The sequence below is a fragment of the Leucoraja erinacea genome, chromosome 19, assembly GCF_028641065.1.
Source record: "Leucoraja erinacea ecotype New England chromosome 19, Leri_hhj_1, whole genome shotgun sequence".
NCBI classification, from domain to species: domain Eukaryota; kingdom Metazoa; phylum Chordata; class Chondrichthyes; order Rajiformes; family Rajidae; genus Leucoraja; species Leucoraja erinaceus.
In genome coordinates, this window is record NC_073395.1 from 12,716,977 (window position 1) to 12,731,963 (window position 14,987).

Here is a 14,987-nt window from a genome sequence, read left to right on the forward strand (position 1 = left end):
CCTAATTCTGCTCTGAGAACTTAGGAACATGAGTAGATCCTTCAGGAAAGGGGGGAATTGTGGTAGCTGGTAATTGTAGAGGATACGTTTGGGCCTCTATACATCAAGACAATGGTATATCTTGTAATTTGGCACTGCACAGCTCACAAACAGTTACCTATGAAAGAAAGGCGGGAGTTCCAACATGGCACCTCTCACTATACATCTTCCCCTTTTGTATATCCAATTGGGAATTCCAGTATCTGGAGGTAGGGCTGATATTAAGATCTGTTGTGGTAAGGGATGGGCACAAAGTGCTGGAGTTACACAGTGGGACAGGCATCTTCTCTGGAGAAAAAGGAGGGGTGACGTTTCGGGTCGGGACCCTTCTTCAGACTGAAAGTAGTGGGGCCTCTACTTGTTTTGGTAAGTCCAGTGGACAGGGAGGAATGTTATATTTCTGCCACATTGTCAGTGCATCCTCTCTCAGGCATGGATGATGGATGATGGTAGGGGAATTGGGGGTGGGGGGGAAGGGGGCGAGAGAAATAAGGTTGGTCGCTTGTCACTTTCACGGTCTAAGTGCAGGTTTGGCAGACTGAGGTGCCGCTTTGAAATGATACCCTGACCCGCTTGGCAGATGGTGAAAATTGAAAGCTTCTCAAAACTGCAAGCAGCAGCAGCAAGCAAAATATAACAGTCAGACCAATACTGTCACAAACCGATGCAACCCCACGTCATGTGCAGAAACCCTTTCCCTTGTTTCTTCAGAATGTGCCAGGCTGCATCACTTGGGAAAGTGGTGTCCCTCTCCACTCCAACTATCTCGGCTTTCAGGTGGTGGGAAATAAAGGGGATGTTGCCACTAGCCAAATGAACCCTCCCTCATCCATCCCAAGAATGTTCTCAATGGGACGGAACCAAATAGTTGATGCTTAGGCGTTCCTTCCTCCGCTTCCCGATCTCAGCGGAAGCCGAGTTGTTTTTGGTACATCTTGGACAATTGAGCATGAGTTGGGGCAACAGAAGGGCAGAGTCCTTTCAAGTCAACTATACAATGGGAAAAACTTGCTCCACCCTGCCCACAATCAGGGCCACCAATGCTTTCCAAACACGTGGCAGCTACAATACAACACTCACTCACTCACTCTTCCAATCCCACTCACTCAGCACAAGAGAAAAGTCCATTACTAATCAAAAGATATAAATCCTAAATAATAGCACTTTACAGGCACGCTTCACTCCACTTAATAAGCGTGCAGTTTTATGAAATATACAACAATTTACAGATTTATTTTAAACCACAAAAAGAAAAATGAATGGATTCCCTCCCTCCCTCCCCCCCCCCCCCCCCCCCCCACCCAACTCCCAGGGAAACTTAATTGTCAGTCTTTTTGGCAGGTCAGTTCATTTGGGCAGTTTACAATTCACTCCAACTTTCTGAAAAACACAATCTCTTCAATGCAATTTTGGCCCTACTTTAGTCTCTCCCCCCTCCCTCTGTCTGAAGGAGCCAGTTCACCATTCGTCGTCTTTCGAAGCCGAGGGGGACTGAACCGCCTGTTGCTCGGGGGCTTCCGTTGCTCTCTTCTTGTTGCCACAGCAGGGCTTGAAGAGATGAGGGTCAATTAGCACCTCCCCAAAACGCCCTTTGTAAATGATCCCGCAGCAGACTTTTTGCCTGGAGGTTGAAACAAAGAGGTTTACAATGGGAGCACGAGACAACAAGCTGGTATCAACTACGCCCCCCACACACACAAACACAGAACGAAGCTTGGAGCATTAGAACATTTCGCCCGACTTGGATCCAATTTCCAGAGAGTTTTATTTAGTTTAGTTTAGAGATAAAGCGTTTGTTTCTTGCAAGAGGCGTCAATAACCCCCTTTCTGATCCCAATCTGTGGGGACAGCGTTCGTCCACCTTTGTTCCAGAACATAACACGAATGGGGTTCATTTGACCATTAGGGAGTTCCTGTAAAACAGATCTCCATCAACCGTCTGAGGTGACTCCAACGCAAGGTATGGATGCAGCAAATCGGAAAAGCTTCGACTCACCTTTTCCAGTACGTGAGATCCAGGAAGGAGAAGACGGGCACCCTGCTGGACCCCGACGCCATCTCTGTGTCAGATCCCTCGTCCGAGTGGTTACTGTAGCAGGGAGACTGTGCTGGGGACATACTGGAGGTGGTACTGTGGGCGTCAGAGTCTGCAGTCAAGGAAGAAAATCACTACCCTTAGTAAAGCCATTTGTATAATTTTTACCCGAATGCCTCCTATGCAAAATGAGAGGAATAGATCAGATACACATACAATCTCTTGCCCAGAGTTAGGGAATCGAGAACCAAAAGATATAGTTCTAAGGTGAGGGGGTAAAGATTTAATTGCAGAGGGGTAACTTTTTCACACGAAGGGTTGTGGGTGTGTGGATTGAGCTGCCGGGGGAGGTAGTTGAGGCAGGTACTATCGCAATGTTTAAGAAACATTTGGATAGGACAGGTTTAGAGGGGTATGGGTCAAACACAGGCAGGTGGGACTAGTGCAGACGGGACAAGTTGGGCCGAAGGGCCCGTTTCCACGCTGTATGACTATTTATTAGAGGATCTTAGCTATGCGAGGTTGCATAGACTTGGATTGTTTTCTCTGCAACAACGGAGGTTGAGGGGATACCTGATAGAAAAATATTAATGATGGGAAGCATAGTGCAGACATTCAGCATCTTCTTCCCGGCGTGGAAACATCCAACACTAGAGGGCACAGCTATATGGGGAGAGGTGGAAAGTTTAATGGAGATGCACGGGGCAAGCTGTTTTCTTTTCCACAGACAGTGGTGGGGACCTGGAATACATTGCCATGGCTGGTGGTGGAGGCAGATATACGATAATGATGTTTAAGAGGCTTTAGATATGTACATGCAGTGCCAGAAATAGAGGGATATGAATGACGTGCGGGCAAATGAGATTAGTTTAACTCGGCATCATGTTCAGCATAAGCATCGTGGGCTGAAGGGTCTGTTCCTGTGCTGTACTGTTCTAGTTCATTACTGCCAGCTGTGCGTCAAATCCTAATCCACGGAAAGGTAGAAACATGAGCAGCATGACAAAGTCCCCTCCAACATTCCATTAGGTCACACCTTTCTCTAGTTCAACTCTATTTATGCCACTCAGCCCATTGTGACTGGCATTAAAAAAAAAATCTTGGTGTGCAGACCTTGCATTCCAGATCATCAAACAAAGTGCTGAAATGCGTCTTCCCACCCTCCCTGATACTTGATAAAGCTTTATTCTCCAATTCTCCCCATCTATACCATCAAAGCCCTTCTGTGAATCACTGCTAATTATCTCTTATCAGTCCATTGCCTGACTGGACAGGGACTGTAACTCAAGGAGGTTTCTCAGCATCCTAATACACCAATCCCAGTCTCTCTATGTATGGCATCCATGTGGCACCATCTATTTTCTCCCAGGTGCCAATGAAACCACAGACCAGAAGGATATCCAACCTTCAATGCAGGGTGCAAGGAAAGTCTGAAGAAAGGTTTCCACCTGTTCCTTTTCTCCAGAGATGCTGCCTGACCCACTGAGTTACTCCAGCATTTTGTATCTCTCCAGATTACATTTCCTGCCACGCCACGCGCTGGATTGAAACGTGTGATGTCAGTTCCAGATGAGGCCCAAACAAAGATTTACAGCTTGCGACAACACACTTGGTTTTGTACCCAAACCCTCTGTAGAACCCACGGTCTCTTTTAAAGCAGCACCAGCATTATTTATTTTTTGCTCACGATTCCAACATCTGCATTTTCCTGCTTCATAGGAGATCTTAATTAGACCAGTAACACCTGCATCTGCAGAAATACCTCCATATTCTATGTCTAGCGTTATAATGATGGATTAAAGACATAAATCAGGGTACAAATAAATAGACCCTCTTCAGATCGGCAAGCGGCTGCAAGCGGTGTGCCGTCAGGAGTAGTGTTGGGGACTCGATTACTTACAATCCAGAAGGATTCTGGACAAATGAGCCAAGTGTGATATTATGAAGTTTAAGATGCATGACAAGGTGGGCAAGTGAGTTGTGTGACTGCAAGGGGAAGTAAAACATTTAAATCACTAAGCTAAAGGCTGGAGGTGGTGTATGTAAATAAATAGGTTATTCATTTCGTTGGAAAACAACTTTTTAAAATGAATGTAGGGAAAATAACAAGTGTTGAGAGAATCTGTAGAAATGTTGGTTGAAGTGGCTGGGTTCCATGCTGGAGATGCTCGGCACCGATGCAACAAGCTCAGGTGATGCTGAAAAGGTTGGCCCTTGCTTTGTCTCAGAAAATCTTTAGTCAACAGCCCTCTACCTGACCACAAGAAGTGGGGTAAATCAGCTGAAAGTGGTTGTAGGCCAAGGGATACATGCAGCATCCGGGGACATTCAATACTAGACCCAGGCAGCTGCAGCTTTGATACCTGCAGGCGGCACGGTGGTGCAGCAGTGGAGCTGCAACCTTACAGTGCCAGAAACTGGGTTTGATCGTCACTACCATGTGACCTGCCTTGTGTTTCTCCAATGCTCCGGTTTCCTCCAATACTCCAAGACCAGCAGGCCTGTAGGTCTATTGGCTTCTGTAAAATTGTAAGTTGTCCTTAGCGTGTAGGATAGTGTTAGTATACAGGGCGATTGCTGGTTGGCACGGACTCAGTGGGCCAAAGGGCCTGTTTCCGCACTGTATCTCTAAGGTCTACAGGTGTTAGCACCTCCTTTACAAGGTTGTCTGCAAGTGTATCTTGAAGAGAAATAACTGGAAAGTAGGAGAAAAAAAAAGCAGCACGCACACTTACTCTGACGTTTCAGCTCTTTCTGGATCTTGCTGATCTGACTGGCTTTAATTCTGCTCCCAGTGAGGGATTTTGCTTTTTTCGGTTTCAATGCTGTCTTCAAACTAGGTCCTGCACGAACATCTACAACCTGCAAGACATTATTTGGTTATGGTCCAGGCTGAGATATCCACCTGAGATAGTGTTGGGCAAATTATAACAGACCGAACTGACAACAGTATACACTTAGACGAGGGATGTGTGAAACAGTTGGGAAACTCCGATAATCTGGCACCAGAGGTCAAGGAGATTTACCACAGTATCAGATGTTAGTCCAACTAATGGCCAAACAGTTTTATTTCACTTTTTTGTTTTGCATGTTCAACAATGGTACATTTCCCAGTGAACACAGCCAGTTTAAAGGAGTGGGAAAGATTCATACCCATGTTACTGAGCCTTATTGTTCCAATCCCCCTTAACACACACACACACACAGCCCAAAGACCTGGCAGCAAATCGTTATAGAACATACAGTGCCCTCCATAATGTTTGGGACAAAGACCCATCGTTTATTTATTTGCCTCTGCACTCCACAATTTGAGATTTGTAATAGAAAAAAAAATCACATGTTGTTAAAGTCCACATTGCCAGATTTTAATAAAGGCCATTTTATACATTTAGGTTTCACCATGTAGACATTACAGCCGTGTTTATACATTGTCGCCCCATTTCATAATGTTTGAGACACAGCAATGTCATGTAAATGAAGGTAGTCATGTTTAGTATTTTGTTGCATGTCCTTTGCATGCAATGTCTGCTTGAAGTCTGTGATTCATGGACATCACCAGTTGCTGGGCGTCTTCTCTGGCGATGCTCTGCCAGGCCTGTATTGCAGCCATCTTTAGCTTATGCTTGTTTTGGAGGCTAGTCCCCTTTAGTTTTCTCTTCACCATTTAAAAGGCATGCTCAATTGGGGTCAGATCGGGTGATTGACTTGGCCACTCAGGAATTTGCCATTTTTTAGCTTTGAAAAACTCCTTTGTTGCTTTAGCAATATGTTTGAGATCATTGTCTTGGTGTAGAATGAGTTTGAGGCATTTGTTTGAACTTGAGCAGATAGTATGTGTCTATACACTTCAGAATTCATTATGCTACTACCATCAGCAGTTGTATCATCAATGACGATGTGAGCCAGTACCATCAGCAGCCATACATGCCCAGGCCATAACACCCCCACCACCGTGTTTCACAGATGAGGTGGTATGCTTTGGATCTTGGGCAGTTCCTTCTGTCCTCTATACTTTGCTCTTGCCATCACTCTGATACAAGTTAATCTTCGTCTCATCTGTCCACAAGACCTTTTTTCCAGAACTGTGGTTGCTCTTTTAAGTGCTACTTGACAAACAGTAACCTGGCCATCCTATTTTTGCATCTTGCTGTGTAGCCTCGGTATTTCTGATCATGAAGTCTTCTGCGGAAGGTGGTCATTGACAAATCCACACCCGACTCCTGAAGATTGTTTCTAATCTGTCAGACAGGTGTTTGGGGATTTTTCTTTATTGTGGAGAGAATTCTTCTGTCATCAGCAGTGGAAGGTCTTCCTTGGCCTGCCAGTCCCTTTGCGATTAGTAAGCTCACTGGTGCTCTCTTTCTTCTTAATGATGTTCCAAACAGTTGAATTTGGTAAGACCAAGGTTTGGCTGATGTCGCTAACAGTTTTATTCGTGTTTCTCAGTCTTATAATGGCTTCTTTGACTTTCATTGGCACAACTTTGGTCCTCATGTTGATAAACAGCAATAAAAGTTTCCAAAGGTGACGGGAAGACTGGAGGAAAGACTAGGTGCTGAGAGCTCTCTTATCAAGGAGGCAATTAAACACACCTGAGCAATTACGAAAGCCTGTGAAGCCATGTGTCCCAAACATTATGGTGCCCTGAATGAGGGGACAATGTATAAACACAGCTGTAATTTCTACATGGTGAAACCAAAATGTGTAAGAATGGCCTTTAATAAAATCTGACAGTGTGCAATTGAACCACATGTGATTTTTTTTCTATTACATATCTCAAATTGTGGAGTACAGAGGCAAATAAATAAATGATGGGTGTTTGTCCCAAACATCATGGAGGGCATTCTATAAAGGCAACTATACCATATACCTACTTCACCACTGTGTCTACATGTGCTGCCATTTTAAATGAGCTATGGACTTGGACCTCAAGATTCCTCTGTACATTAATGCTGTCATGCAATTAATTTTATATTTCCCCCTAACATTTGACCTCCCAAAGTACAATACACCGCACTTGGGAGGGAGTTAGATGTGGCCCTTGTGGCTAAGGGGGTATGGAGAGAAGGCAGGTACGGGATAATGAGTTGGATGATCAGCCATGATCATATTGAATGGCGGTGCAGGCTCGAAGGGCCGAATGGCCTTCTCCTGCACCTATTTTCTATGTTTCTATGTTCACTTGCTCGGACTAAACTCCAATCTTCACGATCCCACTTTGGAGAAATTGCTCAAGATGTCACATGCTGACAAACACCATGAACACTCCTTCTGTGAGCAAAACCACAGTTTACCCATGAATAGGTCTACTCCCATCCCATCCAACTGGTTACCAAGCTCATGGTACTGGGTGTCTGCCCATCCCCGTTGCAACAGAAAAATAGTGACGTAGCACCAGTAGAGGGAATGTTCACATACAAACAAGTGGATGTAAACACAAGCATGCAGACCAGTCACATCCATTCAGCCAATAACAGAATGAAAGCCACATTTCAGTAAGCCTTTACCCAGACTTTCCATTACATCCTGGGACCACTCAACTTATATTCTGCCCCAATAGTCTATAGTCAAATGCCATGAATATTGGCTTCATGCTGTTGGATTGCATTATGTAATTCAGTATCCCCTTAGTGCCTCTACCCCACACATCCCCCAGAAATGACACCAAAAATCGACAGTCTATTTTAGTTTAGTGTATAGCAACAGGTCCTTCGGCCTACCGGGTCCACACCGACCACACGAGATCTATGTTATCCCACTTTCACATCCACCCTCTCTACACACTAGGCGCAATTTGCAGAGGCCAATTAACCTACAAGCCTTCGGGATGTGGGAGGAAACGAGAGCCGGGTCAGAGACAGCACTTGTTAACTGCACAGCGACAGCAACTGAAGTCAGGATCGAACCCGGCTTTCTTGGTGACTGTGCTGCCCCACAGTGGCAACGTTGCTGCCTTACAGCGCTGGGGACCCGGGTACGAGCCCGACTACAGGTGCTGTCTGTATGGAGGGTGTGTACATCCACCCCGTGGGTTTTCTCCGGGTGCTCCAGCTTCCTCACACACTCCAAAGACCTACAGGTTTGTATGTTAACTGGAGGTTCACAAAAAAGCTGGAGAAACTCAGCGGGTGCAGCAGCATCTATGGAGCGAAGGAAATAGGCAACGTTTCGGGCCGAAACCCTTCTTCAGACTGTATGTTAACTGCTTTGGTTAAATTGTAAATGGTCCCTAGTGTGTAGGATAGCGCTAGTGTAAGGGGTGATCGCTGGTCGGAGTGGACCAGTTTCAGTGCAGTATCTCTAAACTAAACTAAAACTTGTAAACTCCACAGCGACAGCACCCGAGGTCTGGATCAAACCGGGTTCCCCTGGCGCTGCGAGGCTGCAGCTCTACCAGCTGTGCAGCCCCACAAATACTGTGAGACCCGTGCCGAGTTCCTCCAGCAGTTTGCTATTTGCCCCCATCATGTACTTACATGATTCCAATTCTTCTTGGAGCCCACGGGGAGCTTCTTCCACCGTTTGACCAGGAGCACGCAGGCATTGCAGATCTCTCCTGAGCGGGCTTCATTCAACCTGAAAGGTGCAAAAGGTTGGGAGAAAGCAATAAGCAGGTCTGCCCTGATCACCTTCACCCACAAAATGATAGCGTTTTATTGGATTGGCCGTTTTAGCTTTCCTCATCCTTACCCAAAGCAGCTCTGGAAGTCCTTCTCGTAACGCTTGCTGTCGGTAAACCGCGAACTGGACGATTTGGCCCTGCAGATGCAGCAACCGTCCAGGCTCCGATACATCTTAGGCTTGTGGAAGCCAAACATCTTGTGGCCAAACTCAGACCAAAACAGGAGACCTGAAAACCAGAGGGTTCATGCGGTTATACCCCAAGCATCTAAACAGCGGCCAGTGCTGGAAAATCATTATCACTCGCAATGTTTGCAAGAGTCCTTATGTTTAACTTAAGCAAGAAGGTGAGGTAATGGCAAAGGTGCAGATTCATTCCCTGAACATAAGGGGGAAAGAAACTGAACCTCCATTAAGCGGAGACATCAAGGACATGTTGGACTGACATGGTACTAAGAAAATAACATCACTTGTCTTAGTAGTTTAGTTTAGAGATAAAACCGAATCCACACCAACCAGTGATCACCCCGTACACTAGCTCTATCCTACATACTGGGGACAATTTACAATTTCCAGAAGGCAATCTGGATGCCTTTGTTGTGTGTGAGGAAGCGGGTGGACTTGGGGAAAACCCACCCGGTCACAGGGAGAATGTCTATCTATCTATATGTTGCCTCTTCAAAGAATTCAACCCCCTCCCCGAAATCCACCCTGCTTATTAATTATATCCTATGTTTTATTACTTTCTCCTGTAATTGGTTCCTTGGACAAATTCTATGCCCACCTTAAGTGTAACATTAATTATTCACCAGCTTTCTTTTAAAAACAAATTATTAAATGTGCCCAATCGTACATCTAAATGCACACTCCAGATTCTTTCAAAATGCGAGGGTGCAAATGTGCGGGGAATCTATCCCCCGGGGTTTTGCGACAGTTTTACTAGTTTGTTTCGAGTTTGATTGGCTCATTTAACATTCCACCTGTGTGTATAAATGTGCTTCGATCAATCATTTCTAATCTCATTTTCCGGTGCCATGTCCATTTAATCCATCTTGCCGGTGAATACAGATGCGAAGCAATTAATATCCCTGCCCGGGATTTTATACCATCTATCCATTGCTGTTCTTCTGGTCAATCTAATAAGTAGAGCAGTTCAATCATCACCTTCTCTCGCCACCTTTTTGATGTGTTAAGTCCTGCAATGTTTAATGCTTAGTCCTGATTTTTCCATAGTTCTATTGTGTATAAGCAGTTTGAAATATGTAGATTGACTGCTGCAACAAATGACACCCCAGAAGTGTTTGATTAATGTAAAGTGCATTGGGACATTCCTGTGACTATATAAATGAAAGTTTTAGTTTAGTTAAGTTAGAGATTCAGCGTGGAAACAGGCCCTTCGGCCCATGATGATCAACGATCGCCACACTCTGGGTGCTGTCCTACACACATCAGGGACAATTTACAATTATACCAACCAAATCAGCCAACAAAGCTCTACGTCTTTGGAGTGTGGGAAGAAACCTGAGCTCCAGGAGAAACCCCACTCAGGTCATGGGAAGAAAATACAAACTCTGTACAAACAAGCACCCGTAGTCAGGATCGAACCAAAGTCTCTGTCGCTGTAAGGCACTGTAACTCTACTGCTGCGCCTCTACTTTCTCTTCCACTACATTTTTTTTTCAAATTCTATTGTTTCACAAGTCTTGAAGGACTTAATTAAACCATGCAATTCATGTGTGGTTCTGAACTTCAGTGTTGCTCAGTATCTCAGTTGTACATACCGTTATATACTTAATTGTTGACCGCCGTGTTTCAATATCGTGGTCCTTATTACGAGCTGCTTTTAGTTCGTTTCCTGGACGGCCAACTCAGCGGTGAATTATCTTAAATCAGAACACCAAGATCTGTTAGTATCAACCACGCGTGGTAAAGGAAAATTAAATGATTTAATATTTGTCCCTCATCCATCCTAAATACCTGAGAGAATAGCCTGGGAGGGAAGACACTCTGGAAATTACAGGATAGGATCATATTTATTTCAGTTTAGTTTAGAGATGCAGTGTGGAAACAGATCCTTTGGTCCACTGAGTGCGGGCCAAGCAGCGATTATCCTTACACTAGTTTTCCCCTACACTCAAGGAACAACCTATAAAACCTAGTTACCTACAAACCTGCACGTGGGAGGGAACGGAGCACCCAAAGAAACTGCACCCTGTCACAGTGAGAACATACAAACTCCATACAGATAGCACCAGGATCGAACCCGAGTCTCTGGCACTGTAAGGCAGCAACTCTACCACTGCTCCACTGTGCTGCCCCTATAAATTATGGAATATTCAACTTTGATCATAATATCTTCAATCCCTCCCCTCCACTAAAGGCAGATTCTTGCTGATGTGCACAGCTAAATATCAGTTTAATGTCTGCAAAAAAAATAATGAATGTGGAAGTTAGGAGGAAACTGCACGAAGGGTTGAATAGACCAGGGCACTGCCCTTTAGAAAAGTACACTTAATAAAGAGAGAATAAAATTAGTGTGTGTGTGTGTGTATATACTGTTTGCATGTGTCATTGCATCCGGGACAAGCAAATTAGAATTGAAAACAATTAAAATAATGAAAATATGGAATAAAATTAGTAAACACTTAGGTCAGACAGGACCTGTGGAGAGGAACAGAGTTAACAATTCAGGTCAAAGGTCTTTACCAGAACAGGAAGAGAGCTGGGTTCTGACACGGTCTTTGACACATGTCGACATATGACATAAGGGCAGCACAGTGACGCAGCGGTAGAGTTGCTGCCTTACAGCGCCAGAGACCCAGGTTCGATCGCGACTACGCATGCTGTCTTTACGAGGTTCATATGTTCTCTGTGACCTGCGTGGGATTTCACCGGGTGCTTCGGTTTCCTCCCACTTTCCAAAGGTTTGAAGGGCAATTAGCTTCTGCAAATTGCCCCTAGTGTGTAGGAAAGAACTACTTTATGGGTGATCGTTGGTCAGCGTGGACCCGGTGGGCAGAAGGACCCGTTTCTACACTTTATCTTAATACTAAAAAACAATTATGTGCATGGTGGTTTTATACATGTAAATTAAGAAGGAGCTTAAAGTTAAAAAAGTAGATTGGACTGGAGAATGTGAATATTGTTTGCATTTGTTAATGCATCTGGAATAATCGGATAGAAAGCTAAATTTTGATCTACATTAAAAAATGATTTCTTCACACAGAACTGTAGATGCCAGTTTACAAAAAATAGATAAAGTGCTGAAATCTCAGAGGGTCAGACAGCATCTCTGGAGAACATGAGTAGAGTCTGAAGAAGGGTCTCGACCTGAAATGTCGCCCATTCCTTCTCTCCAGAGATGCTGCCTCACCCGCTGAGTTACTCCAGCATTTTGTGTCTACCTTATCCTAAGGGACACACCTTTAGAAAGATGAGGAGGATTCTCAACCATAGGGTGATGGATCTGCAGAATTAATTGCTACAGACAGCAGCGGAGGCAGTCATTCAGTATTTTTAAAGCAGACTGGTGGTTCTTGATTTGTATGGGTGTCAAAGGTTATGGGGAGAAGGCAAGAGAATGGGTTTGAGAGAGGAAAATAAATCAGCCATAATGAAATGGCCGAGCAGAATCAGTGGGCCGAACGGCCTAATTCTGCTCCTATGTCTTACGATCTTAAGTGGAAGATGATGTGACGACTATAAATACAGACAGTGAGCAGACAGGCCAAATGGCCCGTTTCCGAGCAGTTGATTCAATGCAGTAGGTACACACAAAATGCTGAAGTAACTCAGCGGGTCAAGCAGCACCTCTGGAGAAAATGAACAGGTGACGTTTCGGGTTGAGAAGCCTCACCTATTCCTTTTCTACAGAGATGCTGCCTGACCCGCTGCAGTTCCTTCCTATACATGATTCAATACATTATCAGCTTTCAAGTTGTCACCCTCCACTTGTGAAGATGGACACTGCGTTGAAAGGGCCACTGACACCCCAAGCCTCGTTTGTTTTAACACCAGTTGAAACTGGTGATTCCTCGACAATTAAAATATGATGCATTTAACTTGTTTTCCATTATCCTGGTGGTTGCACAATCCAACGGTTGTTGAGTAATCACAGCAGATCAGTCTCTATCAATTAGCCCACAATAGCTTCAGACGCTGTACAGAAAACCCCAGTGATGCAGAGCTTTGGGACCCAGAGTCACCCGACAACAACAAGCCAAGGAAACAGCGATCGGAACCAACACATTGCTGTGCTGATGCTGAGCTCATGAAAGGCTTCTGTCACTCCTGGTCCACTGTCTCTCGATCACACGAAGTTTCAACAAAGTACAAAATCTATCCTTGATGTCACAACCAGCTCATTGAACTACATCAATATCCTGGTCATAACACCACCGACAATAACATGTATTTACACCACACTGCCAGACAATGCACAAATGCAAGGTGATTTGCCACGCAGAGCAATGGAGCCATTAGGACACACAACTCAGCGGGCCAGGCAGCATCTCTGGAGAACATGGATAGGTGATGTTTTGGGTCAGGTCCCTTCTTCTGACTGAAGGGTTCCGATCCAAAACGTGGCCTTTCCATACTCTCCAGTGATGCTGCCTGGCCCGCCGAGTTACTCCAGCATGTTGTGCCCTTCTGTGCAAACAACCACCTGCAGTTCCTTGCTTCAACAAAGGAGCCGTCAATACAGGTTAATCCTGGCATGAGAGCTTGGATTTAAACAGTGCCTCGCCTTTCAGATGGAGGCAGAATTGTCAGGGAATTCTGGCTTCAGGGCACAGATGGTGAAACCACTGAAAAGAACAAAAAATAGCTAAAGAACCACCTTGTCGACTTTCATCGGACGTTCAGACTATCCTCCTGAACAGAACAATCTGTCTGAAGAAGGGTCTCGACCCGAAATGTCACCCGTTCCTTCTCTCCAGAGATGCTGCCTGTCCCCGCGGAGTTACTCCAGCATTTTGCGTCTATCTTCGGTTTAAACAGCATCTGCAGTTCCTTCCTACAGAAAACACAGTCCTTTCGGTTCTTTCAACAACTACCTGTAATCCCCGGGCAGCGAAAATCAGGATTCTCTTTATTTACTCCCTCGCAATCTCATGATTTTAAACATTCCTCCCAAGGGGATTCCAAGACCCTCGGGGTCGCGCTAGGCACATTCTGTACAGCGGCCACAGCGACACGCAATTTAAATAAAACTCTTTAAAAAAAAATGATATCAGCCAGAAAATCAAGGAAACCTTTTGAAGCTCATGGAATGAGGGAAGTGTTAACGTCGGGTTGACGGCCTTTCCTCTCTGTTTATGGAGCACAAAAAACTGCAAACGTGGTCGAAGCGTTTGACATCCACAAGCACCGACCACAAACTCTAACTCCCACGCTCAAAATACAGGAGTAGCCTTTCATTCAAACATAACCAACCCTTAGCTGGATTACAAACGCGCCCCATCCATGCTCCAGTGTCTTGTCCATTGCAGTGGCGGGTGAGAGGAAACTGACCCAATTTCGTGCAGACAAGCTGTCTGCTCGCTGAACATAACAGATGCTACTTAGTATCTATCTCTCCCTCTCCCCACGGCGTGGTAACGTGTTACAACGAAAATACCCCCTCTCTGTGTAAACCATCACCCCTCTCCACCCACGTTGCCTTCGATGGCCCGTTTGTTTGTTTGTTTGTTTGGGGGGTATGTTTGTTTTTGTCCGTGTGTGTTAACTACCCTTTCTTCTCCAAGCTGAGATCTCCAAAAGACGGCCAGGCCAAACCCCCCGACACGTTCTTTTACAGTTTAAAAAAAAAGGAGGGCATTCATCAACAAACCCCCCCCTCACTCCCTCTTTGCGACGGAAACTGGGCGACACAAACACCGGATCAAAAGTGATTCGCATCTGCTGCCTTTTGAGCGAGTTGCACCGAGAGCGAATTAACAGCAAAACGTGGGGACGGTGTGACTGACGCGTGTGAGCAAGAGGAAAAAAAATCACTCACACATAATTCAAGCACGTTGTCAGGAGGCGAACATGTATCCGAATGGTCAATGGTTTGCATAGCGGGAATGGGGTGGAAGATTGAAAATAAAAATCAAATGCAACTGTAGGGGAGAGATAGCGTGGAAGGGGAGATTGCTGGCGCGTTAGACGCCGCCGGCTCTCTCTCGCTCTCTCCATGTGTTGGATACTGCGTGGATTCACGCTGCCCTTTGTTTTCAGTCTCAAGCTTGGAGTCTGCTGTCTACGTGCGGCATCAACCCTCCACACACTCACTGGGATCAATCTTCCC

At 45.3% G+C, this 14,987-nt stretch overlaps 1 protein-coding gene across 2 annotated transcripts in view; it reads right to left on the reverse strand.

The window, feature by feature from the left end:
- Positions 1-1,323: 1,323 nt before the first annotated feature.
- Positions 1,324-14,987, reverse strand: part of sinhcaf (SIN3-HDAC complex associated factor) — a 14,495-nt gene continuing 831 nt past the window's right edge. The window contains exons 2-7 of one of the 2 annotated variants that reach the window (XM_055650323.1): positions 10,477-10,578; positions 8,765-8,924; positions 8,551-8,650; positions 4,804-4,936; positions 2,036-2,186; positions 1,324-1,660 (exon numbers count right to left, since the gene is read on the reverse strand). In XM_055650323.1, coding sequence (XP_055506298.1) covers positions 1,498-1,660; positions 2,036-2,186; positions 4,804-4,936; positions 8,551-8,650; positions 8,765-8,892 — 675 coding nt within the window. In that variant the 5' untranslated portion in view covers positions 8,893-8,924; positions 10,477-10,578 and the 3' untranslated portion in view covers positions 1,324-1,497. The remainder of the gene's footprint in view (positions 1,661-2,035; positions 2,187-4,803; positions 4,937-8,550; positions 8,651-8,764; positions 8,925-10,476; positions 10,579-14,987) is intronic. The other variant, XM_055650324.1, reaches the window with a different exon arrangement.